The sequence below is a fragment of the Eleutherodactylus coqui genome, chromosome 2 (assembly GCF_035609145.1).
Source record: "Eleutherodactylus coqui strain aEleCoq1 chromosome 2, aEleCoq1.hap1, whole genome shotgun sequence".
In the NCBI taxonomy this organism is placed as follows: domain Eukaryota; kingdom Metazoa; phylum Chordata; class Amphibia; order Anura; family Eleutherodactylidae; genus Eleutherodactylus; species Eleutherodactylus coqui.
The window spans coordinates 176,746,630-176,773,343 of NC_089838.1; the positions used below are offsets into that span (position 1 = coordinate 176,746,630).

Consider the following 26,714-nt stretch of genomic DNA (forward strand, 5'->3'; position numbering starts at 1 on the left):
CAAGATCAGATAAACATTTAAAATTGAATTTTTCTTCAACTTGGTAAACCCAGTGATTCTGCACCACAGGCATCAGACAAGCTGAAGAAATTGATATTCATAGCTCCAGCATGAGACACACTCTTCATATATCACCAATCCAGGTGGAAGTAAATAGTCTATGAATATTAACACAAGCAGAAGAAAACAGCGTATATGCTTGCAGATTGAAGCATTTTACTATTATACACAATATTAAAAGAAATGAATATTGACCCATTTCTTATATACATAAGCATGAAAAGAAAATACAATTTGTGTTCTAAAGTTTACTTACAATGTACTCCGTTTTAGAATGTAAATCTCTAAAGAGAATTTGGTGGGGGGTGAGGTAGTTTTTCCTTTATACTGAAGACAATACTGCTACCGCTTGGAAAGTGTTTTTCTTTGCAAACATTTGTATGGTAGGCTAGAGGAGAATGGGTGTGTTGGTGGACAAAACATTTGTACAATACTCATTATAAATAGCTGAACTTCAGGCACTGTACTTTGGTGCTCATAGCAATGCTATTATGCACTATTATGTCCCCTTGTCATTAAATTTGTAAATATGTGTCACAGTGGTATTATCACCCAATTCTAACACCTCTATCTGGCCCTTAGTAACTCGTGATGCAGTGTGTAACTCCCTAGTGTTCCAGTTGTACTCATATTGTGTATCTAATCCCTTGCAACGTGGGGTTAAGGGACAGTGTTTTGTCTACCGCTCAGTCCTAGATAATGCAGTGTTGTAGTGCCCATTCCCGAAGACATAGTAGGGGTATGCCTGATTTATGGTGATCCATAAGTTTTGACTAGTTTTATCTGTCTGCATCGTGTATAGGAGGTGTTGAAAGCCCAGTTGTAAAGTGTCTAGTGGATAGTTGTCGATTCATAACTTACCAGTTTGCAAGCCCCAGAAAATGTGCTTAAAACAGCTATGTTCTCCCCTATGATAGATGCATACAATTGCCTGCCACGAGGAGGTTGCATTGTGCTTCCTGTTCTCTTACTGCTATTCCTCACCATTGCTCATCTCTTGTGGTAGTGATTAACACTACCTGTAACCCGATGCTACATCTTTCTGTTCTTTGTAACCCATCATTACTTCTGCTAGTTATTTTCTCAGGACTGAGTCTTTCATTTATAATATACTTACTCATATCAGATGATTGCATAAACAAGTATTCTTCTCTTCACCAGTCATACATTTTCCTTGCCGTGGTGTCTTCAGGAGAAATGTAGCATTACATGGTAGCCATGCAAATTAATAAGGGCCCATGTAATCCATGGATGTACCAGATATGCTAGAATAGCTCTTCATTCTGACACTGAAGGAAGTCCTGAGTAGGGGACCCCCGCTTTATGATGTTCATATGCCCTAATAGAGCATAAAGACAATCCGGACAACCCCCTTTAATATATGTGACCTATCTAGTTTCAATACCTTAGCGGTCCAGTTAAAATGGGGAAAATTTTGATATAGTTTAATTATTACAAAACTATAGCACTGTTCCACTCAATTTATGCCAGGATTGTGGAATGAAGCCATTTACAGTACTTTATTGACTTGGACCTTGAATACAATGTATATATTTTGTCAAATTCCCATATTCAGGCACTAATGGACCCTAGTGCCTTTTACAAAAATAAAATATAAGCTAGAAATAGACAAGGTTATAAAACTTCTGAAATAATAAAAGCATGCTCCCTGCTATGTTTGGTCTGAGAATTCAGGGGCAAAATAAAATTGACAGCACATGGATGAGGTCCAAATATCTTAGAGGACCAGGCACTGCTTAATCTACAGTCATCCATGAAACCTAATGAAAACAGTACATGCAGTCATTTGTATCACATTGAGCTTCAGCCCATTGGAATAAATGGCTGTTTGAATGACCTAATTGGCTGCTATGGGTTCATGGTTCATGTGCTGTCCGTGGAATACACAGACTGAAAATATGGCCGAATGACTACGCCCTAAAAAATGCTACGGTCACTGAACCTTTTTGCGGTTGTCTCTGCATCTCACTATAGGATACTGGACTAAATCCTTAATGATTTTCAATCAATATCCATCCCTTGTTTAATACTGAAACTGGATGGCCACTACTCGTTTTAGCTGATGTTTGACAAAAACACAGAATTTCCGGAACACATAACAGAAAAAAGGCATTTTGATTAAATATCACTGCTATAATGTGATTTGTATTCACTACATTAACATCACATTTGTTCTGTATCTCTATGTGCCATTACTTAAAGTACTAGTTCTACTTCTTCATGCTTGTTACCAATGTTCAGAAAGTTTGAACAAAGTGTAACTGTGATATCCTCTGGACCATGGTACAAATGACAGAGCACTCTAACTCCCATCTCACTTAGATGCCAATATTCAGTGAAGGGTGTTTATACTACATGAAAACTGTGCACTTGAGAGGCTTTCATGGGCGATGCTAATAAATTATGTAAAATCTATGCAGAAAATGAATTTCCAGAAAAAGTAAGAAATCGTGTTTCTTTCCCTGAACAGTCTAACTGCAAATAACATATTAAGAAAGTGAAAACCCACCATACTCTGGGACCTGCCCTGTTCCACGCTTTAGTAACAGCTTTACTCTCCTTCCTCCTGATTTGATGAGTTCTATTGCTCTTGCGTGTGTCATGTCTCTTGTGCTTTCCCCATTAATTTCAATAATTTGATCACCAACCTGTCATGTAAAAAAGATGAAATAAAGCAGAAAGTTTAATAAAGTGTGCATTTTCAAATAACAACATTTTGCTTAACATGTTCGAGAAATGTCAGAAAAACATCAAGGCAAATGTGTTGTGATGCTTCACCAGGAGATTTCTTGCAAACTATGTAATTCAAGATAATTAACTGGCGCCGTAAAAAGTTCAGTTCTAACCGTCAATTGTCAGAATCAATGTGAGACAACAGGTACTTGCAAGGCTTTACATCTCTTCTATAAGATACAAAGCAGGAGATTGATCTTCATGCTAAGTCACCTAGAAGATTTACTGAATTGACTTAACAGCTATGCCTAAACTGTCATTTTTCTTTTGGTGTTGAATACTTTTCTGTACATTAGCCCACATACAGGAAATAGAAATGATAGCAGCACCTTTGATAATTTCTGTGCATACAGTGACAAGTATGGACCCCAAAACTATAGTAAGAGTTACATAAGCCGTGGGCTATTGCAGAAAACATATGTAGGCAAATGCTTGCCAGCTGCAGTGTATTACTTAGGATTTCTTGACATCAACTATTTGTAATTTAACATTTTTCCTTCAATCGCTGCAACTGTTGAAATTTTAAATGTATGTGCAGAAGTATAAAAATAGGTATAAATCATGTTACATGGTTGTTCAATGTGCAATATCAGGGAAAAATAAATGTTAAATCTTTGAATTCGCTTTTTTAGGTCTTTGGCATATTGTTGGAAGACATTTCGTAAGCTTACAGTGGTTGGCCAGTTTAAAGCTATTTTATATAGTTCATTATGAAATTCTGAGTTAGTAAAGGAGAGTCCCCTGTTCAGGATCCTAACCCATTGGTCAGAGGGGAGAGTAGTAACAGAGCAGTTCTCGCTCTGGAGAACCTGTCTGGTCATTGATTTAAAGGAGTAGTATGTAATCCTTAATTTCTTCTCAATGCAAAGCCAAATATAGGGTGTCTTGGTATATGGTGCAAATATGAACCCTGTGGCTGAATTATACCTGCCATTATTACTCAAGTTGACATATTTTCGAATCCTTAACTCCTACTTTTCTTTCAATAACCTTGATCTGTCTTCCTCCTTTTTTCTATCTTTCTCTTTGCATGAACACCACGTACTAGTTTTTGAATCAATACACATACATTCCTATCCCACATAGCGACAGTTTGGCTTATAAAGGACTAACAATGTTTGGTATACAAAATTGTCATTATCTTATTTGCTTTTTGCTATGTTCATGGACTCAATACCTGTATATTTGTTTCCATTAAAGATTCTACTTTTTTACTTAAATTTGGCATTTTGTTTGTATAACATTAAAAAGTTGAAATAAAAGAAATGGAGGGTAACGTTTTATAATCAATTCATGTGTTTTTTTTTGCCTATGGCTTACAGTACAGGTTTACACATTTCAGTCTTTAGTTATTAAGGTACCATTTTTGTGATTTTAGGCTAGATTGCACCACATTATTTCATTGACTAAACAGTGCTGGCATGAGACCACTGCTCTAACTACCCCGTCTCATAAGCACATTTCATTGCCAGCGCAAAGGCTTTAGACAAACAGTGAAATGAGAAGAACTGACAATTTGATGTAAATGTATTGAAACAGTATAATAAGACTATTTTTCGTTTCTCTCTTGCAACTGAGCTATGACAGATATTCAAATCTTGTTTGCCTATATTGGGTTTTCATACAAGAGTATTGAAGCCACTATGCACAAATATGGCACAGATGCAATCTCTAATATGATGGGAAGTTAATGATGTGACATGTAGGTCTCCAGACGTATCATTTCTTTCTCATCCTCCTCTCTTCAGTAGATTCCCTTCCAAGAGTTTATTAAACTGTTTATTAAGGTTTATTAAATTTCTTTCTAGATATGTTTGTATTGTAACTGTGAAAAATAAAAACTGTGCCTGTTTTCAGTTGACAAGATAACTATGATGAAGTAGAATTACATTGAAGTAAAAGGTAGGAAGATCAGAAAATGATCCTCTTCTGTTCTACCCAGGAAATGATTAAACATTTTTTTGTACTTCTTCTGTAGCTTAACTTGTTCTCAATAATAAACACTGTTTGCATAAATGTAACTAGTAGTCTAGCACCATGTCTCATTTTACACATGGTTCTCATTTTGTTTTTTAAAGTGCACAAAAATGTGACATTCCCGCTCATTAAGAAATTACATTACTTGTTATTTTGGCAATTACATTGGCAATTTTCACACAACCATATTACCAATTCAGATAACAAGAAATTAAAGGACTCTACTTTCTATGAATGGAGACTTAAGTCACGTTGAATCACCATGTGCTTAGAGGGGTTTTGCAGGACTAGAAAAAAAAAAAAAATAGTTATGCGGCTCTAAAAAAAAAAAAAAGAAAAATTGAATATTCACCTACCCGTCCAGCAGTGCAGAAGGATGCCTGCCGCATGAAACCATGAAGAAGCGCCAGATGCCGTTCATTGTGCATATGACCGGTGAGCCACTTACAGGTTTAGGCAATCATAGAAGAATCACCACTGAAGCCTGTGAGAGACTGAGTAGTCACATGCACAATGAATGGCATGTGACCATCCGATGCTTCCTCCTGGTTCCATGTGGCAGGCCACGGCTGCAGCACTGGATGGGGAGGTGAATCAATTTTTCTTTATTGTAAGTTCTGTGGTGGCGGGCACCAGGCTGCAGCACTGGACCGGGAGCCGCCAGGAAGAGGAGTATTCAATTTTTCTTTATTTTAAGACCATATAACCTTTTTATGTCCCAGGAAAACCCTTTAATGTATCCATAAGCCTCCAAATATCCCAGCAAAGGCTATTTGTACATCACCAAAAATAAGTATGGTATAAAAGTGAATAGAATGATGAAATGGTAAAAAAAAACAAAAACTGTAGCCAACTATATGCTTATACAGTGGGATACATCGCAGGCTTTCCTCAGAGGATCTCCTAGCATGTACATCAAATAGAAGCCATTAGTGTGATGTGAACAAGGTTCAAGTTTTTTGCTTTTAGTTTCTATAAACAGAAAATCACATTTCACTGTTCAGCAATATAGACCATTTATAAAATACACAACTGAAGATTGTGATGTGTAAAAGCTAGAAAAATAAACATGAAATACCAGAGCTAATTGATACTTCAGATGGTTTATTCATTCTGGTTGTAATTAAGGAGGTGTTGCCATCTTGGTTTTTCATAGCCGAGATGGAAAACGGGCTGCCATGGTTACTGGCCACGCCATTGGAGCCTATGAAAGAGCCGAGTACTCAGCCAAGCTGTAACTTTTATTGAAGTTAATAGGAGCTACGCTGTTCAGCAACTGCCAGTTCATTTCAACAAGAGCTATGGAGACGGCGATTGGCTGAAGTTCTCGGCTCTTTCCGACAGGTAGAGGGCACAAAGTGCTGGGTTTTTCCTTCTTGGCCATGAAAAGCCAAGATGGGAATACTCATTTAAACCTATTTGTTCTTGGATTGGAATGTGCATTCCTGGGACTACACATCTTGAGCAGCAAAGCACCTTGTGATGCAAGCTCAAGACTAGGACTACTTTGCCTTGAGAAATGGGTCTTTATTGCTTTCTTAGTAAGTCTACATCATTAAAATAATACAATAAGCCATTAAAAATAATCCCATCCCTGATTGCACATTTATTGCTTATATTTAATACATATGGCAACAAGACTTTCATGTTAGATGAAGATGAATGCAAGGATGCTGCTAATAGGATAGTGGAAAAATGCCTGCAACTAAACTGTGCTACATATGCTTCAGACAGAGCTGTTAGATTTGTGCTTGTGGGGAAGTGTGAGAAAGATAAAATGTGACCACCATGCTTTCAGTGGCTGTAAAATCTACTGGCGAGTTGTAAGCTGCAGCTCATTATGCACATCAGTTGGAACCTTTCTCATCTATATTAAGTATACTTTTTATACTCTTGTATTAATTCTACATGATTTTCGAGATCTCTTGTGGCAATTCATTAGGAATCTTCATTGCTTACTTCCAATGGATACAAATCTGTTCGGGTCATGGGATAGACACACAGGTGTATGGGTCATTACACATCTCGGATACTGATAACTGTACAGTAATCATCTACCTGTACATTTGTAACATGACCAGGACACATTTATATCTACTGGACGTAAGCAATAATGGTTCCATCTAAATGACTGCAAGCAGAGATTCTGAAAATTATGAAGAGTTATGCATACTGTGTATTGGAAGTATATTGGAAAATTGTGTAACTTTCATTACGCAATGACAAACTTCTGTTTTCTAATTCTAAAAATACGATCTTTAATAAAACACAAAAATCACTGATAAATGCTAAATCAAAATTTTGCACTAGAGCATTTAACTTTTTATTGTACTAAGACTTTTGTTTAATGCTATACCTGTCATATAGTACAACACACACAATGCATTTGGAAAGTTTTCAGAACCTTTCACTTTTGTTGTAGCCTTCTGCAAATTAAAAAAAATATATTTTTCCCTATCATTCAGCGCTCAATACCTTATAATGACAAAGTGGAAACAGAATGCTTGAAGTCTTTATAAAATGTTTTAACCCCTTAATGATAGAGGACGTAAGTTTGCATCATGGCTGGGGGGGCACTTAACGCAACAAGACAAACTCACGTCCTGTAGATGACATGGGATCAGAAGTGATCGCTGGCCTCCTGCTGCAAAAGTGGGGGTCGATAAGAACAGCGATCCCACTGTTAACCCCCTATATGCTGGGATCAATGAACATCGCACCATGTAAAGGGTTCACAGAAGGAGTGCGGTTCCTCTGTGACATCATCGGCCCTTTTTGATGTACTCACAGAGGGCCAATGGGTTGTGGCAGCCCAACGCCAGACACTGGTGTCTGGGCCTGCCATTTCCTGTGATCGCTATTGTAAGCGATAAGGCATTGCAGTATAGAAGTACTGCAATGCATTATTATAGTGATCATAGCTCTTACGGTTCAAGTTCCTTACAGTGACATAAAAAATGTTAAAAAAAAGTAGGGCTCCCCTTTTCTTTTTTGGGCATTTTCCCCTGTTTGTATAAAAAAAATAGCAAAATTTAAAAAATCCCACATATTTGGTATCATACATGTTATGACTAGAGATGAGCGAGCGTACTCGGAAAAGCACTACTCGCTCGAGTAATTTGCTTTATCCGAGTATCGCTGTGCTCGTCCCTGAAGGTGCCGCTGCGGCTGACAGGTGAGTCGCAGCGGGGAGCAGGGGAGAGCGGGCGGGAGAAAGGGAGAGAAAGATCTCCCCTCCGTTCCTCCCCGCTCTCCCCTGCAGCTCCCCGCTCCGTGCCGTCACCCGAATCTTCAGGGACGAGCACAGCGATACTCGGATAAAGCAAATTACTCGAGCGAGTAGTGCTTTTCCGAGTACGCTCGCTCATCTCTAGTTATGACCTGTACAATAAATTGAATACATATCCTGCACTGCAAAAACTGTAACCCCTCCCAAAAGCAAAAAGGAGGCAAAATGCTTATTTTCTTCACTTTACCTCCCAAAAAAACACAATAAAAATGATAAAAAGAAAGTGACCCCCCCCCAAAAAAAAAACAACAAAAAACTACAGCTCGTCAAGCAAAAAATGAGCCCGAACAAATCTTTGTGCATGGAAGAATGAAAAAGTTATGGGGCTTTGAATACAACAATGAAAAAAAATAATTTCCAAAAAAGATGGTAGAGTACTGCAGTGATGGTTAACCTTCTGGAAGTTTCTCCCATTTGCACAAGGATTGATTCTTGGACCTCTCTCTTACCAAGGTCCTTCTTTCCCAATTACTTAATCTCCAGCTTACCTTCAAGGCTAGTGATGCTGCTACAACATTGTTTGTTATTTTCTCGTTCAGGGGGAGCTGGGCTGGGTAGTATCCGTTAGGAAGTATTAGAGATACGAACCAACCTTAGAGCAGAGTTAATTAACTTAATACCCACACTAAATTAGAATTTTTTACTATTGGAGGTGAAATCTCCCCTTTTTGCTATTGTTAAAGCAGTATTTAGAATATCCTTTTGGAATAGAAAGTTTAGGTTCCTGATGAGGCTGCGTTATTGCAGCGGAAACGTGTTGAACCTTGTGAGCACTCCTCATGTCTATTAGACTGATTAGAATGCAGTAGAAACAATCCTGGTATTCTAATTTAATATAGCAAAAATTCATCTACTACAGGAATTCTGAGAATAGTGCAGTAAAAATGTTTTCCATGATAGATTGAGATTATTGTGGTTCTCCACTTGTTAGGAACCCTTTTTTTCGTACCTGGATGACGGTTTTGGGATGTCACCCATCCATTAAGGTGACAACTACAAGATTGCATGAATTGCAATTGCTTTTTCCAGAATCAGTCCTTACTGTATTTTCTAGATTATCTGTCCTTCCACCGGATTGGGGAAAGTGATTTTGTGTGTGTCTGTCAGTTCGGACTTATTGCTTTTAATATAGCTAATAATAAAGGTTGATTTTAATAAAGAGATAAGAATCATTACAGTGACAAGCATATTCGAAGAACAGTTGATTCTTCTGCCACACTGATAGAACATCTTCCATGTAAGAATTATGGAGGCCACTGTGCTCTTGGGAGCTTTCAAAGCAGAACATTTTAGCAGTTTTCTCCAGATTTGTGCCTTCACTCAATCCTGTCTCTGAGCTATACAGGCAGTTCTTTCCTCCTCGAGGCTTAGTTTTGGCTCTGATATGCATTGTGAGCTGTGAGACCTTATGCAGACAGGGATGTTTCTTTTAAAATCATGTCTAATCAACTGAATTTACCACAGCTGGACTCCAATCAAGGTGTAGAAACCTCTCAAAGATCATCAAGAGAAATGGGAGACTCCCAAAGCTAAATTTCAAGTGTCATACCAAAAGGGTATGAATGCTTAAGTCAATGCAAATGTTAGTTTTTCATTTTTTTTAAAAATGTACAAGGATTTCGAACATTCTGTTTTCACTTTGTCATTATGGGGTATTGACTGCAGAATGAGGAGGAAACACTTTTTTTAAAAAATGTGTATAAGGTCACGAGTCACGACATAACAAAATGTAGAATAAAGTGAAAGGTTTGATGACTTTCCAAATGCATTGCAAATAGTCAGAGAAAGCAATAGTAATGCCTGTGAAATTATCAATTTAAATTATATTTCATATTATATAATTTCTGCTATCTAATCTCTGCCTGTCTGCTTTATTAACTTTTGGAGCACAAGCTGTGTACAAAAAGCCAAACTGAGGGTTCATTTCTATTAACCAAAGGAGCATTTTTTTACATATTCAAATTAGTATAGGGACAGATTGAAAATATACTCAAAGGTTAAATAGCTTTTTATGAAGTTCACTCCGGTGTGCTTGCTTGAAACAGGGAAATTAGGCTGAGCTCCTTATTGTGGACTGGGACTGATGTAAGTGATGATATTCTCTCTACTATGCTATGAAATGTGTTGCTGCTGGTTAAAGAACAGGAAGTAAATTTACTATATTTCTCCATTATCCATCAGTATATAATACATTGAATTCTCTGGTACTATGTCAACAACATGGGATTAAACTACCAATACACCATCAATAGCTGTTGGGCAAATGCTTGTTTGCTTGACAACGTTTCCTCCTGACCACTCCACACACTTGCAGGCTTGGCTGAGCATACAATTGTTTTGAATGGAGAGAGGAGAATAAGCTGCCTCCATACCCCAGAGGTGGTTAACCTCTGTTCAGAACAAAAGGATTAGTCATTAGGATTCAACATGCCAGAAGTTTCCTTCCCTGACATCATCTGTTGCGGGAGAGTCAGTAGGCCCCATACATAATTGGTGGGTTCAGACAATTTTTATCTTATGGAGCCTTTAGTAATCACAGGAAATAAAGCAATGTTTAATACACAAATGAGCAGGTAGCAATGAAAAAAAAAAGTGAATTCAGGCTGCTTGTGCTGAATCCCAGATATATAACTAATTCTTAGTGACTCTTAGAATAATCAGGTTGGGAGTGATTGACCGGATTTTTCAAATAAAATCGGGGCAACCTGATTCCAATTTCCATTAAGGTCAATCAGGGCAAAAATCAGGTTCACCCATTTGGCCTCCAGAAGGCCCTTACCTCTGCCAAACTGCATGGTGTGTTTCTTCAATAAATATGGCTCAGTGGTTAGCGCTGTTGTCTTGTACTGCTGAAGTCCTAGGTTTAAATCTAATCAAGGGCAACATCTGTATAGACTTTGAAAAACTCCATAGATTTTGCCCTGGTTAAATTTGCACCTAGCATTGCTGCCTTGCAGTGCAGGAATTCTAACAACTGAGCCACACCACACTCTGATTGCCATTAGGGAGTCGGGAAAGAATTTTTTCCCCAAAAGGGCTATTTGGCTTCTGCTCTTGGGGTTTTTTGCCTTCCTCTGGATCAACACAGGGGGATAGGCAGGCTGGACTAGATGGACATTGTCTTCATTCAGCCTAACGAACTATGTTACTATGTTACTTGTTTTTTTCTTCTCCAAAGGAGAAGACAGAGCAGCATGAACACAGAAAGAACATACAAAATCCATACAGATGTTGTCCCTGCACAGATTTGAACCTTAAACTCCAGCACTACAAGACAATCATCAAACTTCTTCCTTCTCCTGAGGAGGAGGAGAAGAAAATGAACAAAGAGAGAAGATATAAACTCCATGCAGATGTTGTCCATAGTCAGATGTGAACCTAGAACAAGGCAACAGTGCTAGCCACTGAGCCACTAAGCTTATTTCCTCTCTGGAGGAGGAGGTGGTCTTATTCTCCTCTTCCTTCTCTTCTATTTTCACCTTCTCTTTCACTTTTTTTCTTCTTCGTGAGAAGAAGAAAGAGGAAGAAGGCGTTACAAGAAAGAGGAAGAAGGCGTTACAAGAAAGAGGAAGAAGGCGTTACAAGAAAGAGGAAGAAGGAGTTACAAGAAAGAGGAAGAAGGAGTTACAAGAAAGAGGAAGAAGGCGTTACAAGAAAGAGGAAGAAGGCGTTACAAGAAAGAGGAAGAAGGAGGAACAAGCAAGGTGTCTCAGTAATTACCACTGTTGCCTTGCGGTGTTGGGGTCTTGGGTTTAAATCGGATCAAGAGCAACATTGTATGGACATTGTATGTTAGCTTTGTGTTTCTCCATCTTGAAAATGTTTGGTGGGATTTGAAGACTGTTGCAGCATGCAAACCAAAAATATTAGTGAACTGGAGACCATTTCTCATAAGGAATGGACTGACATTTCTCAGTAATGCTGTTAGAACATTGTTTCTGGCTAAGCATTAGATGTACAGCAGGTCATAACAGCAAAAAGCTGCTCTAAGAACTAAAGACACTTTGCCATCAATGGGTTAAATAATTTTGAGACGTTAATAGTCATTAAAAGTGGCATTTTGTGTTAAACTTGGAGAAACCATTTGTTATATTGGTTGAGCTATTTACATTGTTCTTGTTTTTATACAGCTGAAAGTTTTCCAATTTTGCAAAAAAAAAAAAACTGATTGCAATGGGGGTTGAATAATTCTGATTGCAACTGTACGTGGCTGTCAATAAAGAGACTTCTGACCTTTATTTGTTGCATTTACATACTTGATTTTCTTAATAGCTCATTATGTACTGATTAGATGCAATAATTGTATTTTTGTGTGGGTGCGATTCTCAATTTGCTAGGGGGCTTGTGATTACTATGTATACCCTTGTCTGTATTCTTTTGAAAAAGCCATCAATGGTTCTGCCAGCATCATTGTGAACATTTTTTTTTTAAAGTATTGCGGTGGCACGGTATTTTTAATTTTCTGACATTGATTTTTTTAACTCAAATATTGAATTGGGAATCCAGAGAACCACATCTATTATTTAAAATCCACAAAACAATGACAAGGCTCATGTATAACACAATTTCTAGGGACCACTTGGTTAAATCTCTTCTGCTGACAGGGCACACTGATGTATTACAGAATTTTCAACCAGCCTTGGTAGCTAGTGAAAGTTCAGTAGTTACATGGCAGTTCTGCAGTGTTCACTTTTTCTCCCCGAAGCAGTTAATAAACAACATGTCAGAGCCTCAGTGAAAATTTCAGCTGAAATAGGTGAATACAGTTCAAGCATTAAGTGAAAGAAAGCCTAAAGTTAATTTTTCACAGTTCTGTTCTCTTGGAAGGGCAAGTTGTACCAATTGAAATCAACACAGCATTGCTCTGAGCGATAGTGTAAAAGCTTAGGCAGAAAAGAGAATTATATACAAAAACAACATTTCCCTATGGAAATAGTATATTAAGGGTATTATTTATACTGTGCTACAGTATAACTAAACTACGTATAAATGCATGACTGACTGTAACTAATCTATAAGCTGCTACAAGTAAACATTAAATATAACTTTATTCTTAAGGATCCTCTTTGGCCTCAAGCACATGGCTGTACTATGACAATTTCAGATGGAATCCAACAGTATAAAGCGGCAGGCATTGTAAATAGAGTAGATGTTGCTATATCCCAGACCTTCAAGACAGGTAAAAATGGATTATTTCCGGTGACTGACTTTTCCTAGTTGCTACATAGTTGCATTGTGGTTAGTTGCGGTGCGTCAAACCTTTCTTTCATGGCTTGTTATACAACTTACAAATACAGGAGTGTTAAATAAGTCTTTATATTATTATAGTTAAGAAACCTGGGTAACTTCCAGCGTGTATCAAGCATATCAATCAAACCCAATGTAGTAAGGAAAAAGGAACTGTCTTAGGAGATTCTCCTTGTAAGAGGTGTGCATTTGTTATATTCTTTCCGGACAATATTTATTTGATACCTTTAAATCAATGATTTGATAACTGTATAGAATGAATGCCAGAATGATGCACATGCCATGTAGTATTTCAGAGTCAGAACCATCGCCTCATATATGGAACTTCCAAGGCTTATCCCACAATGTTCGTCTTTCCTTCAGGGCCATTTGATTATGACAAGGTTTATATTTTTTGCATTTATTTCTATGTTGTTTTGTTTTCATGAAGCAGTAATGACGTGTAACTTCATTTATGAGCTTGGGCTCACATGACCGTTTAAGTCGGCTTATTGCTGCGTATGAAAGCGATTTTTAACTGCACATGATAGCGTATCTCACACACGCTGTCACGCGCAGTCTGACTTTTTTTTTTCCTTCTTAATTCCCTGCTTCGTTGTTGGGCAACGTTGCGTATAAACGCAGTACATACACAATGTCATTTATTATGCGCTCATAGAGAACAAAATAGAACATGTGGTGTAATTTTTTATGTGCGCATTATACGCAATGTATATAGCTAAGTGTGAATGCATCAATAAATATCAATGTACTTTCATTGATTCCACCGCAAATCTTGCTATTAAATTACGCTTGTGTGAGCCTGCCCGAAGTCATGTTACAATACTATTTGACAACGCTGCTAGGCTGTTTAGCAGTGCGGTCAGACATACGGGTTTTGTTTAGGATTTTTATTCCGTTTTTGAAGCAAAAAAACAGAAAATGATTCTAAAAAGAAAATGTATCCCCTAAAACATAACTTTTATTAGACAATATTTAAAAACGTTTTGGTGCCTCGCAGACACGACATCACATACAAAGACAAAAGACTAAACACTAAACACAGGCTCAATCTTGAGCCAGAGAATTGAAGTTATGTGAAAAAGCCCTATGATCAGTTACAACAAGTCAGGGTGCCGGTACGCAGTGTATCCGTGGCCACCAAAAGTGTCAAGTGACAATATGCTGAATATTAGATGTCACTTATTCTAGGTATAGCCAGGTGGACTAATACCGATAAAAGCCATCCAGACTGGAGGTGCTGCTACATCTCTCTCTTTCCACTCTGCTTTAATATAATTGGGGCTCATACCCTAATACTAGCCTAGTAACCTCTATTTGGCAGGGTATTAGATTAGTCTAAACCTGATACTCTACAGATTAGACATCAATCTATTAGGGTCCATTATTATTTTGAGTTACCAGCAAAATAGCCAGTATAGGGTTTAGCTGGTCACTAGCTTGGTCTGTACTAAAATCTCTCTAATCCCTTTCTCTTCAGAATATTTCTTCTGTTCCAATGGCTTTCTAATACTAGGGAAAGAGAAGGCGAGGGTTCACAGTCTAAGGACTACCTAGCTTTAGCCAGCTTGCCTTTATTTATTCTTGACTGATAGACACCCCCAACTGTAACATATGGCAGCCACATTGTATATTATTTGTATTTACAGGTCATGATACCCATTCATTAGATGACAGTTATCTGATATTGAGGTTCCTGATGAGTCAACACCTGACAGAAACGCGTTGAACCACTTGATATTTGAGAACCTATCTTAATTGTTGTCCAGGTTAACCTGTACAACAATTTACTAGTCATCCATCTGTTTCTAATCAGGGTATTCACCCAGGGTAAAATCTCTTATGTGCTTGGAAGTTTATGAGTTACTGACCATCATCAGGTCATTAGCCCCAAATCAAGTCCAGTAGGGCTTTTATCGGTATTAGTCCACCTGGCCATACCTAGAATAAGGCCGCCTGCACACGGGTGGAAATCCTGCAGCGGGATTTCCCGCGGGATTTCCGCCGCTCAAAGCCTGCATAGGAGTGCATTACAATACGCACTCCTATGCAGACGGCTGCGGTTTGGCCGCGTGAAATCTCGCACGGCAAACAAACCGCGGCATGTCCTATTTTTGTGTGGGGCTCGCAGAGCCTCGCACAGAAACGTCACTCACGCAGCCGCCGGCTCCGGTCTGCGCATGCGCCAGCTGCCCGGCAGCCGGCACATGAAAGAGTCAGGGCCGCCGGGAGCAGGTGAGTACGCGCTCGTCCCTGCAGGCGCTCGGGTCGGGTCCCGCGGCGAGAATTCTCGTTGCCGGATCCGACCCGCTCGTCTGCAGGCGGCCTTAGTGACATCTAATATTCAGCATATTGTCACTTGACACTTTTGGTGGCCACGGATACACTGTGTACCGGCACCCTGACTTGTTGTAACTGATCAAAGGGATTTTTCACATAACTTCAATTCTCTGGCTCAAGATTGAGCTTGCGTTTAGTGTTTAGTCTTTTGTCTTTGTATGTGATGTCGTGTCAGCGAGGAACCAAAACGTTTTTATATATTGTCTAATAAAAGTTATGTTTTAGGGGATTCACAGTGAATATTTTCAAAAAATCGTTTTCTTTCGTATCCTTCTGCCCCTGTGATTTATAAAAAGAAAATGTAGGATCGGTCCTTTATATGTTGTCCTTTTATGATCAACTCCCTATTTAGACTTCAAAAACTGACTCAAAAACAAACAAAACTTACATGTGTGAAAGCATCCTTATGTTATGCCCCTTTAGGGTGACTACCCACTACAGTTTTTTTTCACTACAAAATTCGCAGCGTTTGTTTTTTCTGCAGTGGTCTATGGGACTTGTAATGTTAAAATCGCGATCGGGCAAATTTGCGATTTTGCTGTAAATTGCAATTTTGCGCGATCGCGATTTTAACATTACAAGTCCCATAGACTCCTGCAGAAAAAAAGCAGCAAATTTCGCAGTGAAAAAAAAAACTGTAGTGGGTAGTTACAGTTACACGGGATAATTCTAATTTGAAAGAGTGATGTCACTGCTGGTTGTTTGCACGTGTGCAGAATGTTTAGACAGGCAGATCATTATTGAGAATCGTTCACTCCTCGCTTAGTGCTTCACATTCCTACGTGAAACACCAGGGGGGAGTGTTTAGACCAAGCGAGAAGTGAGCCAACCAGCGATGATTTTTATGAAGGTTTAAACTGAACGACAAACGAAAAGTGCACAATGGCTAACATTTAGGTGTAACGAGTATTGCGCACTTTAGTTTGTTTGAATTTTGAGAGACAATCATTACGTGCAAATGGGCCTTAAGGCTTAGTGTTACTTTTAATATCTAAAGTTTTTTTATTGTAATGATGCTACTGTGATGCATGTCTTTTCTTTTAGACAGGTTGCGATAATGTTAGAGTAGTGTTTTTTTCTATTCAAAGGCTGTGTTCTATTGTAATGCAATCACAATGGATCTCGTCTTTATTCCAAGGGTTACCGATTTTGCAATTATGTTATAATAGACTCAGCCTTCATTTATAAGCTGTGTTTTATTGTGATGTCATTATAGTATGATTTTATTCCTAGGATGTGGCCTATTGCTATTATATTATAATGTTCTGTGCCATTTTTATAAACTCTGTTCTATGTTGATTATGTATTCAATTGTCAGATTATTATTCTGATGATGCCATAATAGTGTTCGTCTTCATTAATAGACTATGTTCTATAGTAATAATATCACAATAATGTTTGTATTTTTTACAGGGATACGCACTACTGTAATGATAGCCGAATCCTGTTTTCGATGCCCTGGCTCACAACACCAACCACAATGAAGGGGGGGGGGGGGAGAATTTGCCTACCTACTTAGCTATGCATCCCTATTTAACCACATAAGAGTGTTTACGTGTACTACTGAGTTAATAAGATTATATATGAGGAAAATAAGACCCTTTGAGAATGGCCTTGGAGAGAGATATGTTCAAATATAGCTAAATTAGGAAAATGAGATGAACCTTTCTGAATTGTAAGTAGTGCTTAATTGGATACAAACTGTAGGAAAAGGGGCAAATAGAATGGAAAATTTCTGTCTCAGTATGGAGGAAGTAGAGTTCTTTGGTGACCGGTTATACGAGGTTGTGAAGGTGAAACGCACTAGGGCAGATTGGGAAACCATAATAAAAGTTTTAAGTTCCTTAATTGGGAGTGTTTTGTATAAATATAGGTGTTTGGGGAGAATATGTGGTAGGTGAATGAGTGATAGTTTATCACTATTTTTGTATTTTTTGACCTGTGTAAACTCCTCCATAGCACATTTTGCCTGTTCTGCATGCTGCTGGGAAGAGGTGTTTTTACCTGATCTTGTGTTTCTGTATCATTATATTAGTAAATGTGGCTGCCTTCTGTAATTGTTGAATACATTTGTCCCTTTTCTGTAATTTAATGATTTGCATACTGAGGAGAATCTACCTCACCTCTCTGTGTATATACGGAAGAGAATCTAACTGACCTCTATGTGTATATACTGAGGAGAATCTAACTAACCTCTGTGTATATACTGATTGGCTTGGCTTTCAATTCCCAATCATTGTTACAAAGCTTGTATAAAGAATCTAACACTGACTTGCAGGCATGCTGCATTCCAATTGGTGGCACTGTGGAGGTATTGTTCCATCTCCCTTATTTGCATAGTGGAATATGTTGGCACTACAAAAATAAAGATTACTACATAAACAGAAATAGGTATGACAATTGACAATTATTTTTGTAGCCTCATCTTGACCATGCCCTGCAACTAAACCAAGAGTTATCTTTTTTCATTGCATGAAGCAATGCAGAAAGTCAGACCCGTTTTACTCATTGAACTAACAAAGGTAAGAACATTTTTCACTATTGTATAACCTTTTATTTTGTCATTAATAATGTCAAATAAGATAACTTAAAATGCCAATGACATTGCCATTCCAAATACTCTATTTTATATTAATGTATATGATTGCTAATAATGCTCCTATATTCTGTATGAAATTAAAAATCATAAAAGTTTAGAAGTGAGCTTAGCAATTAGGCTAGAATATGGAAATAAAAGCAATTCAGACAAAATTACCTTCTTTTTTCCCCATGACCTGATGGAGCAGGAAATTATGCCACAGAGCACTGCTGTGTTAATCACCCATGCTTAACCTATTCATTCTTCCTGCTTGATTACTACAGCTTTTTACTCAACAGTGTTCTCATTTACCACTTATTCCCCATGCTAACATATAAACATCCAAACATACATTAAAAGGCTATAAACCTTTCAATCACACAAAAGAATAAAGCTATAATACAGGCTTGTGGATTCTATATAAATGCATACAATTAAAGAGGTGGCTCGTTCCATACAATAGTTTACAAGACTAAATTCCTAAAATCTTCATTTACTCCCTCCATGAAGTTTTTTTTTCTCACTAAGTTGTGTCTTTGTTCTATTAATTCGCAAAACTTAAAAAATTATTCAAAAGTTCCAAATATTAGCAATACATAAAATGTATTATTCAAGGACAGACAATGACAGCATATCACTAAAGGCCCTTTTAGACGGGACAAATGCCGGGCAAACGATGCCCGACACTCATCCTCGCACATACTCGCTCCCATGCTGTTGCACGGGAGCTAGTATCTCTGGCTCGCTCACAGAGCAGCCAGCAGGGGGCGGGGAGGCTGCAGGAGATTTCTCTCCTTACTATCCTCAGCCCCACTCCATTCACTTAACATAGTGGCTGTTCAATACTGAACAGCTGCTATTTACACCGAACGCTCATCGTCCATCGTTTATGCAGCATAAATGATGGAAGATGAGCTGATCGCTCAGTGTAAACAGTAGCCATTTAGTACTGAATGGCCACTATGTTAAGTGAATGGAGAGGGGTGGGGGAGAGCGAGGAGAGAAATCTCCTCCAGCCTTCCTGCTGCAAGCCAGCGATACTAGTGCAACACTGCGAGAGCAGGTATGTGCGGGAACGAGTGTCGGGCATTGTATGCCCGGCATTCGTCCCGTCTAAATGGGCCTCAACATGTGCCACAAATGTCCTATTGTGTAAGTAAATAGAAAAAAATTCCTAGGATCAGCGCTACTTTAAAAAGGAGTGCCTTACTTGGAGAAGGGAAGTTTCCATGCATCTTTGTGCATTACACTCATTTTTAAAGTAGTGCTGATCCTAGGGATTTTTTCTATTTACTTACACTGTTGTTACCCGGATCATCTTGTATTTTCTGGTGTTCCCATTGGATCTGCTGCTCTCCACCAATCAGTGGATTTAAGATAACAGATTAAATAAATGACAATTGTGGTTTTAAGACCTGACTCATTGGTGACGACCTTTCAGGTATTTCTGGTTCGATTGCCCCACTTTTTTGATGGTCTGGCTTTATGTACACATATAACTTGTTTGTTCTTCACCTTTACCAAACCGCTTTCCTTTCCCTTTCTTTTGACAAATGTCCTATTGGTAGCAATTTCACTGCTGAAATATCTGACAATTCCTAAAGCTAGGGGCAGCAGCTCTAGGAAAGAGCTACGCCACTTTGTCTCTTGTCAGTTCTGCTGTCTCTAGAAGCCTCATGGTAGGCCCATTATAGTCAATGGCTGTCCATGCCACCCCTGTAGTAAACGGAACAGAGGAGATGAAGTGGCACCAAGCTTTTCTAGGTCCACTGCCTCTTTGGTCTACTGATATGCTATCGACATCTATATTGAGTCAACCCCATTTAATATCATAAAGTTGAAAACACACACATTATTTTCAAACCAATTATTTTGATTTCCATCTAAGATTCTTACCCATGTCTTAAATACTTGTGCTATAATTAATTTGGTGGCAGTATACGTAAACACCAAATTTCCATTAAATAATGTTCTTAGAAATGCTTTCTTCTGATGGAATTGGCAAGAGACCTATTGACTATGGATAGAGGGATAGATTAGATATATAGTGTTAACTTACTCTCATTCTCCCATTTCGTATTGCAGGGCCATCCTCTGCAAGCCTTAACACATACAAGTCCATTTTGTACTCTCTCCCACCACGTATGCTGAATCCAAAACCTTTAGCTCCCTTTTCCATCTCTACTGTGAAATAGTCATAGTCCTGCAAAAAATGGGACATTTTTCAATGGGTTAATGTTTGCAGTGTATAAATGCTATGAAGACTTCTCAGCATGCAATCACTTCACTATCGTTGACCACATGTTCTATATTTGGCAAAAAAAAATCTTTTATGCTCTGATTTTTCCTTTGAAATGTTCATAAAGGCAGTAAAAGTTTGAAAATGAAAGGTGATGCCCTATACTTCCACTGTGTAAGAAAGGTGAGAATAGAATAGCTCTTTAGGTCTTTTAATAGGCCAGCCTCAGCAATAAACGCACACATGCATTGCATTGTAAATTATTTGATAGGAGGCGACTCCTATCAAATATCCAGATCCTAAGGGGAAAGAAACAAAGGCAATTTATCATCTGCTAAACCCTTCTTCCGCCTAATTGAAATATAATGAAATATGGTATAATCATTGAATACTGGGCCTAATGCAATCATCTTAGCTATTTTGACTTTGAAGTAGTCAGATAGTAGTGGTCATGGCATATTTACTCTTTCTTTATTTGGTGCTAACAGTAAAAATGAAACACCTTTGACACATTATATTATGTTGCATTCATCTCATACATTCACCAAAAGTAAAAAATAAACTTAATTTTCAAACTTTTTAGAACCCTTTTTTTAAAGTCCTTAATGATCAATGACTTACATGTACCTTATCAGTTGTCAGGGGTTGTATGAAGCTGACTTGGAATCTGAGCCCACTCAGTACCTGGAAAATGCTGGCTGTGGTAAAAACTTGTCACTCGCCTGCAATAGGTGGGTCCATAGACTGGCTCCAATGCTGGACATTTAATCTTGAGAGAGGGGGATTTCTTCCATTGCCCCATTGGTCCTGCGAAGCTATCGCAGGATGCTAATGGGTTGTCATAGCAGCCTGGAGCACAGTGAACACGTATCCAGGCCTGCTATGTATTTAAGCCTATTAAGTCCTGCCAGTAACAGCAGTCACATGGTCAAGACAGATAGTATGATTTAAAAACAAAAAATAAGTTTACTAAAATGTTAAAAATGAAATACATTTTAAAAAGTTCCAAAAACTCAGCTTTTCTCATTTTTGCATTAAAATAAAATTAAAAAGCATAATTCATATCACAGTCTCTGTAAATTTTTGGACTTATAAAGATATTACATTATTTATTCTTCATGGCAAATGCCATAGAAAAAGCAGAGAAGACTGCACAAGGCCAAAAATGCAGGTTGTCTTTGGCCACCTCATCTACCAAATCTGAATAAAAAGAGATGAAAAGCTCCTATGTATGCCTAAGTGAGACAAATAAAAGTTACAGCTTGTCCCTCAAAAATCAAGCTGTAACACAGCCCAACTGATGAAAACGTAAAAAGTTATGGGTCTCTGAATTCAATTACAGAAAGCAATTTTTTCTTTAAAAAAAAAAAAAGGATATTTTAAAAGTGATAAAACAAACTATATAAAGTTAGTATCACCATAATTGTACAGTCCCACAGATTTAAGTCAATATGTAATTTTTACTGCACTGGGAATCCATAAAAACAAAACTCAAAAAATAATGGCGCAACTGCTGCGTATTTTTTTTTCAATTTTACCCACCTAAAACTTTTAAGTTATTCAGTGCTCCATATGCTACATTAAATAGCACCATTAAGAAATACAACTTATACAATGAAAAACATGCCGATGCTGACAGAAAAATAAAAGACAACAGGTTTGGTAATGTGTTAGCCAGCAGAACAAATGTTATTGTTCCCAGCAAGAGAAACAAAATAATGTTTTTGGAATGACACCTTTTAATGGCTTATGGCTTGTTTACATGGGCGTATTATCCCCATGTATTACGCACACGGTGAGTGGGGGCAATGAAAGTCAATGGACTTTCATTCTTCCATTCACACCTCTGTATGGGCACTGCGTATTCATATACAGGAGAAATAAATTGCAGCATGCTCTATTTCTCCATGTATCATACGCAGCCCTTATATGGGCTGCACATAAAATGATGTCTATACGTATGCATTGCATATGGGCAGTGTTTTCATACATTTGGAAGGAAAAAAAACACTGCGCTTGTCCATGATGTCAGATTCCTGAGCATGCGCAGTGCGAATCGCAACCCTTACACGGTCTCTGCCGGCACAGTGTATGGACAACTCTGTGTACGACACTGCAGGAGACTCATAGCGTTGTATGCACAAGCCCTTGTGAATGAGCCCAAACAAAGAGAATGTATAGCTGAATCTGTTCTAGCGCAACAGATCCAGATGGACATTTACACCATCTTAATGGGCATTTATAAATCAGGGCCACCATCCCACCTCAAATGATGATCAAATCACCAGAGCCACCAGGATACCTAGAAGTCATTTGCTCCAATAGAGAGAAGGCAGAAAACGATTGTTTACCTCTAGTAGTGATGTACAGTCCACAGCTAGAGGTACTAAGGAAAACTGCAAAGAAACTCCACCATACCTTACACATGGGTGACCATCTGAAAATCATATTCCTGGACCCTCCACTCCTATGTTACAGAAAACCTCCGAATTTGAGAAACTTCATCATTAGGAGTGCATTGCCCTCTGGGAGATCTGCTGCAGAGATAATGTAACACACCATTTCTGTGTCCTTTTATGTGTGTGTATACTCTTAGAAGCTATATGCTATAATATTATAGTGTAAACTATGGAGGAAAATTGACTAAGCCCAGCATTTCCTGAGACGGATTGAGTAAAATTTACCATAGGGCACGGTGCGCTGAAAACATGAAGAGCATAAACATTTGTGACTTTTCTGTACCAGTATTCTGGCGTACAATAGTTACTAAATCTCTCCCCATGTCCTTTACACAATATGCCAAAAGTTAAAAGCCTTTTTTTTTATTAATAAAATAACCAATAAAACAATGGAAATGCCCACCTGGAATTGCCGATAATCAGGGAGTGGATACTGCCTAGTGTCAGGGGAATGCTGCCGGTACTCTATTAGAGGGGGTTGCCTGTAGTCCATAGGGGGAGGTTGCTGGTAATCAACTACTGGAGGATGTCGGTAATCTACTGGAGGTTGCCTGTAGTCCGTTGATGGCTGTCGGTAGTCCGTGTAGGGTGGCTGCCTTATGTCTGGTTTTACATCTTGTCTGGCTTTTACTTCTGATCTATAGCTATATAAAGCAAAATATTAATCATGATCATGCTCTTCATTACAACTGTAAATTAAAGATTTACAATGATCAATCGAACAGTAGCCAAAAACTAGAACAACAGATTACAAGGAAACAAGGTTGGTGAATTTGCTACACTGAATTGACTTATTTCTGACATTATGTTTTTTTTTTTTGTCCCAGTCCACTCCTTCAAGACATTTTGTTACTTTCTTGATTGTGCTTGGTTATATCCATGGGTGTATGTAGACATTAATGGATTTTTTTACAATTTTTATTTCAAGCAGCTGTTGCTATGCATCATTATGTATACTTGTATTTATGGTTTTGTATATTTGGTAACAGCATGCTTACTAGAGCATTTTATGTTGCCTCATGTCTTGCACTGCATATTGTGTAACGTCTTTACATTTGACAATAGATTAAAGGAAATAAAATGAAATATTAAGTATTTGGACTGAATTTCAAAACAAACTAAAAAAAATCCACATATTTCATCTTTACACTGGCTTGAGTGATCGCAATTTTAATATGGGTTTAAAAAGAGGAAAATTAAAACGACCCTTTAGGCCTGAAGAAACACATATGGCCACACCAGCTTCTCTAACTACCTGATATACACTGTGTATTATTATGCATCACTAGTCTAAGGCCTCCCTCACACAGACGTTTTCGTACAGCATTTAGCGCTGCCTTTTCAGCCCTGTGCTAAACGCTGTACAATGCTCCCATTCATTTCAATGGGGCTGTTCACACAAGCGTCAAAACGCAGTGTCTTCAATGCTGCACTTTGACATGCATGTTCTATCTTTGGCTGTTTTCAGCTCATTGAAAGTAATGGGCAATGGTTTTAGCCCTGCTGAAAATGTTGCACAACTTGGTACAACATTTATGGCAGCGCTAAACGCAAGTGCTAGTTACTCTACCAAAAAGGAAAACAAATCAATACTCGCCTAGCTAGTGCGATCTGGGTCCCTGCCGCTGCTCTCCGGACCTCCATGCAGGCTGCCGGACACTTGTCAGTGCCGACAAACCCTCTATTGCTAGTGACGGGGATTGAAATCCCTGCCTCCAGCAATAGATTGCTCTGATTGGCTGAGCATCAGCTGGCTCAACCAATCACAGCCAGTGCTGGATGCACCAATCACAGCCATTCATTGCATGGTTATGATTGGTGCATCAAGCGCCAGCTCTGATTGGTGGAGCCAGCTGACACTCAGCTGGCTCAGCCAATCAGAGCAATCTCTTGCTGGTATTTCAGTCCCCGTCACTAGCAATAGATGCTTTGTCTGCATTGACAAGTGTCCGGCAGCCTGCACCGAGCTCTGGAGAACATCGGTGGGGACCCAGACAGCACCAGCTAAGAGAGTATTGTTTTTTTTTTCAGCATTCTTGGCTGCGTTTTCAGCTGTGTTGACAACGCTGCTGAAACCACAGTAAACACAGCGTTGAAGAACACTGCGTTTCTGCAAATGCCTGTATGAGGGAGGCCTAAGCCCATGTGATCACTGCTGGTCAGAGCAGCATGTAGTATCTTAGACTACTGACGAAAACTATGCACACTGTGCACTGGGTAGTCAGAGAAGCGGTTTAGCCATCTTTGTTTCTCCATCTTTGTTTCTCCAAGCCTGGAGGGTCACTTTAAGAAGCCAACCAAATTAGTATGAGGCCCTTTAACATGGGCAGATCATTATGGACTAAAGTTCATCTGAGCGTTCACTTCTTCACTGATCATCTGCCTGTGTAAACCTAGCGCCCATCACACTACAAACAAAAAAAACACTTTTTCATTGAGTGATCGCATCTTTTATGTAGCACCAAAAATCATATGTTGTCAGTTGCACTTTGCCCTGTGTAAACAGGAATGTGCTGCTGTCAACATTGGAACTGTGTGTGCCCAAATGATCTTACTGGCTACACAAAGTACAGCTGACTGTTTAAGGCCGCCTGCACACGGGCGGAAATCCCGCGGGATTTCCGCCACTAAAAGCCTGCATAGGAGTGCATTACAATACGCACTCCTATGCAGATGGCCGCGGTTTGGCCGCGCGGCAAACAAACCGCGGCATGTCCTATTTTTGTGCGGGGCTCGCAGAGCCTCGCACAGATACGTCACTCACCCGGCCGCCGGCTCCGGTCTGCGCATGCGGCGGCTGCCCGGCAGCCGACATGAAAGAGCCGGGGCCGCCGGGCGCGGGTGAGTACGCGCTCGTCTCTGCAGGCGCTCAGGTCGGGTCCCGCGGCGAGAATTCTCGCCGCCGGATCCGACCCGCTCGTCTGCAGGCGGCCTAATGCGAATGGACACAAAAGAGCCCCAGCAATTTTCAAAAACATAGATTGGGGTCCATTCCTGGCAGAAAATCTGGCAATGTAAAAAGACATTTAAACTAGTTCATTTCTTTATACCTGCTTTCGTGGCCCTGTAACTGTAGTGGTTGTGGAGGCAGCGGCTGCCCTACTGGACTGTGTTGAGCTACTGGACTCTGTTGCGCCATTGGACTGTGCTGCTGGGCCATTGGACTCTGCTTTTCTGAACTTGGAGCAGAAGCTGGACTGTTCAGTTCTGTAAAGCCAAAAATAACAATCATTAAAATGATGGAACATACTCTGATGTCTGTCAACCCACCTAGTGTGCTGTTATTTTGTTCGGAAGGGGTGTCGTCTCATGCCATTTCAAATAATACAGATTGTCAAAAAAAATCAATCAAGCACCTAGAAGGAATCAAATTGGAATCAAATGAAACTTTCCCTGTGTGATTGTAATATTAATATAAGTAAGTGATTACAATATCAGAGCAAAAGGATAATTTATCATAGAAAACTGGACACTTGAACGGAGGCTCCAGTACCCTGCTGTAGCACCTCTAGTTTGGATGCAAGATGTGATAACGGTGGACATAGAGACTCTAGTATCCTGTTGTACCACCTCTAGCTTGGATACAAGATGTGATACGGGCAGGCATGGAGGCTCTAGTACCCGGTTTGGGCCGCCTCTAGCTTGGCTACAAGATGTGATACAGATGGGCATGGAGGCTCTAGTACCTTGTTGTACCGCCTCTAGTTTGGATGTAAGATGTGATACAGGAGGACATGGGGACTTAAATACCCTATTGTAGCGCCTCTAGCT

At 39.1% G+C, this 26,714-nt stretch overlaps 1 protein-coding gene across 5 annotated transcripts in view; it reads right to left on the reverse strand.

The window, feature by feature from the left end:
• The window catches only part of MAGI2 (membrane associated guanylate kinase, WW and PDZ domain containing 2), a 955,112-nt gene that overhangs the window by 51,101 nt on the left and 877,297 nt on the right, over positions 1–26,714 (reverse strand). For all 5 annotated transcript variants that reach the window (XM_066592005.1, XM_066592007.1, XM_066592003.1 and 2 more), the window contains 4 exons: positions 25,994–26,150; positions 23,347–23,587; positions 20,305–20,448; positions 2,591–2,729 (listed from right to left, as the gene is read on the reverse strand). In XM_066592005.1, coding sequence (XP_066448102.1) covers positions 2,591–2,729; positions 20,305–20,448; positions 23,347–23,587; positions 25,994–26,150 — 681 coding nt within the window. The remainder of the gene's footprint in view (positions 1–2,590; positions 2,730–20,304; positions 20,449–23,346; positions 23,588–25,993; positions 26,151–26,714) is intronic.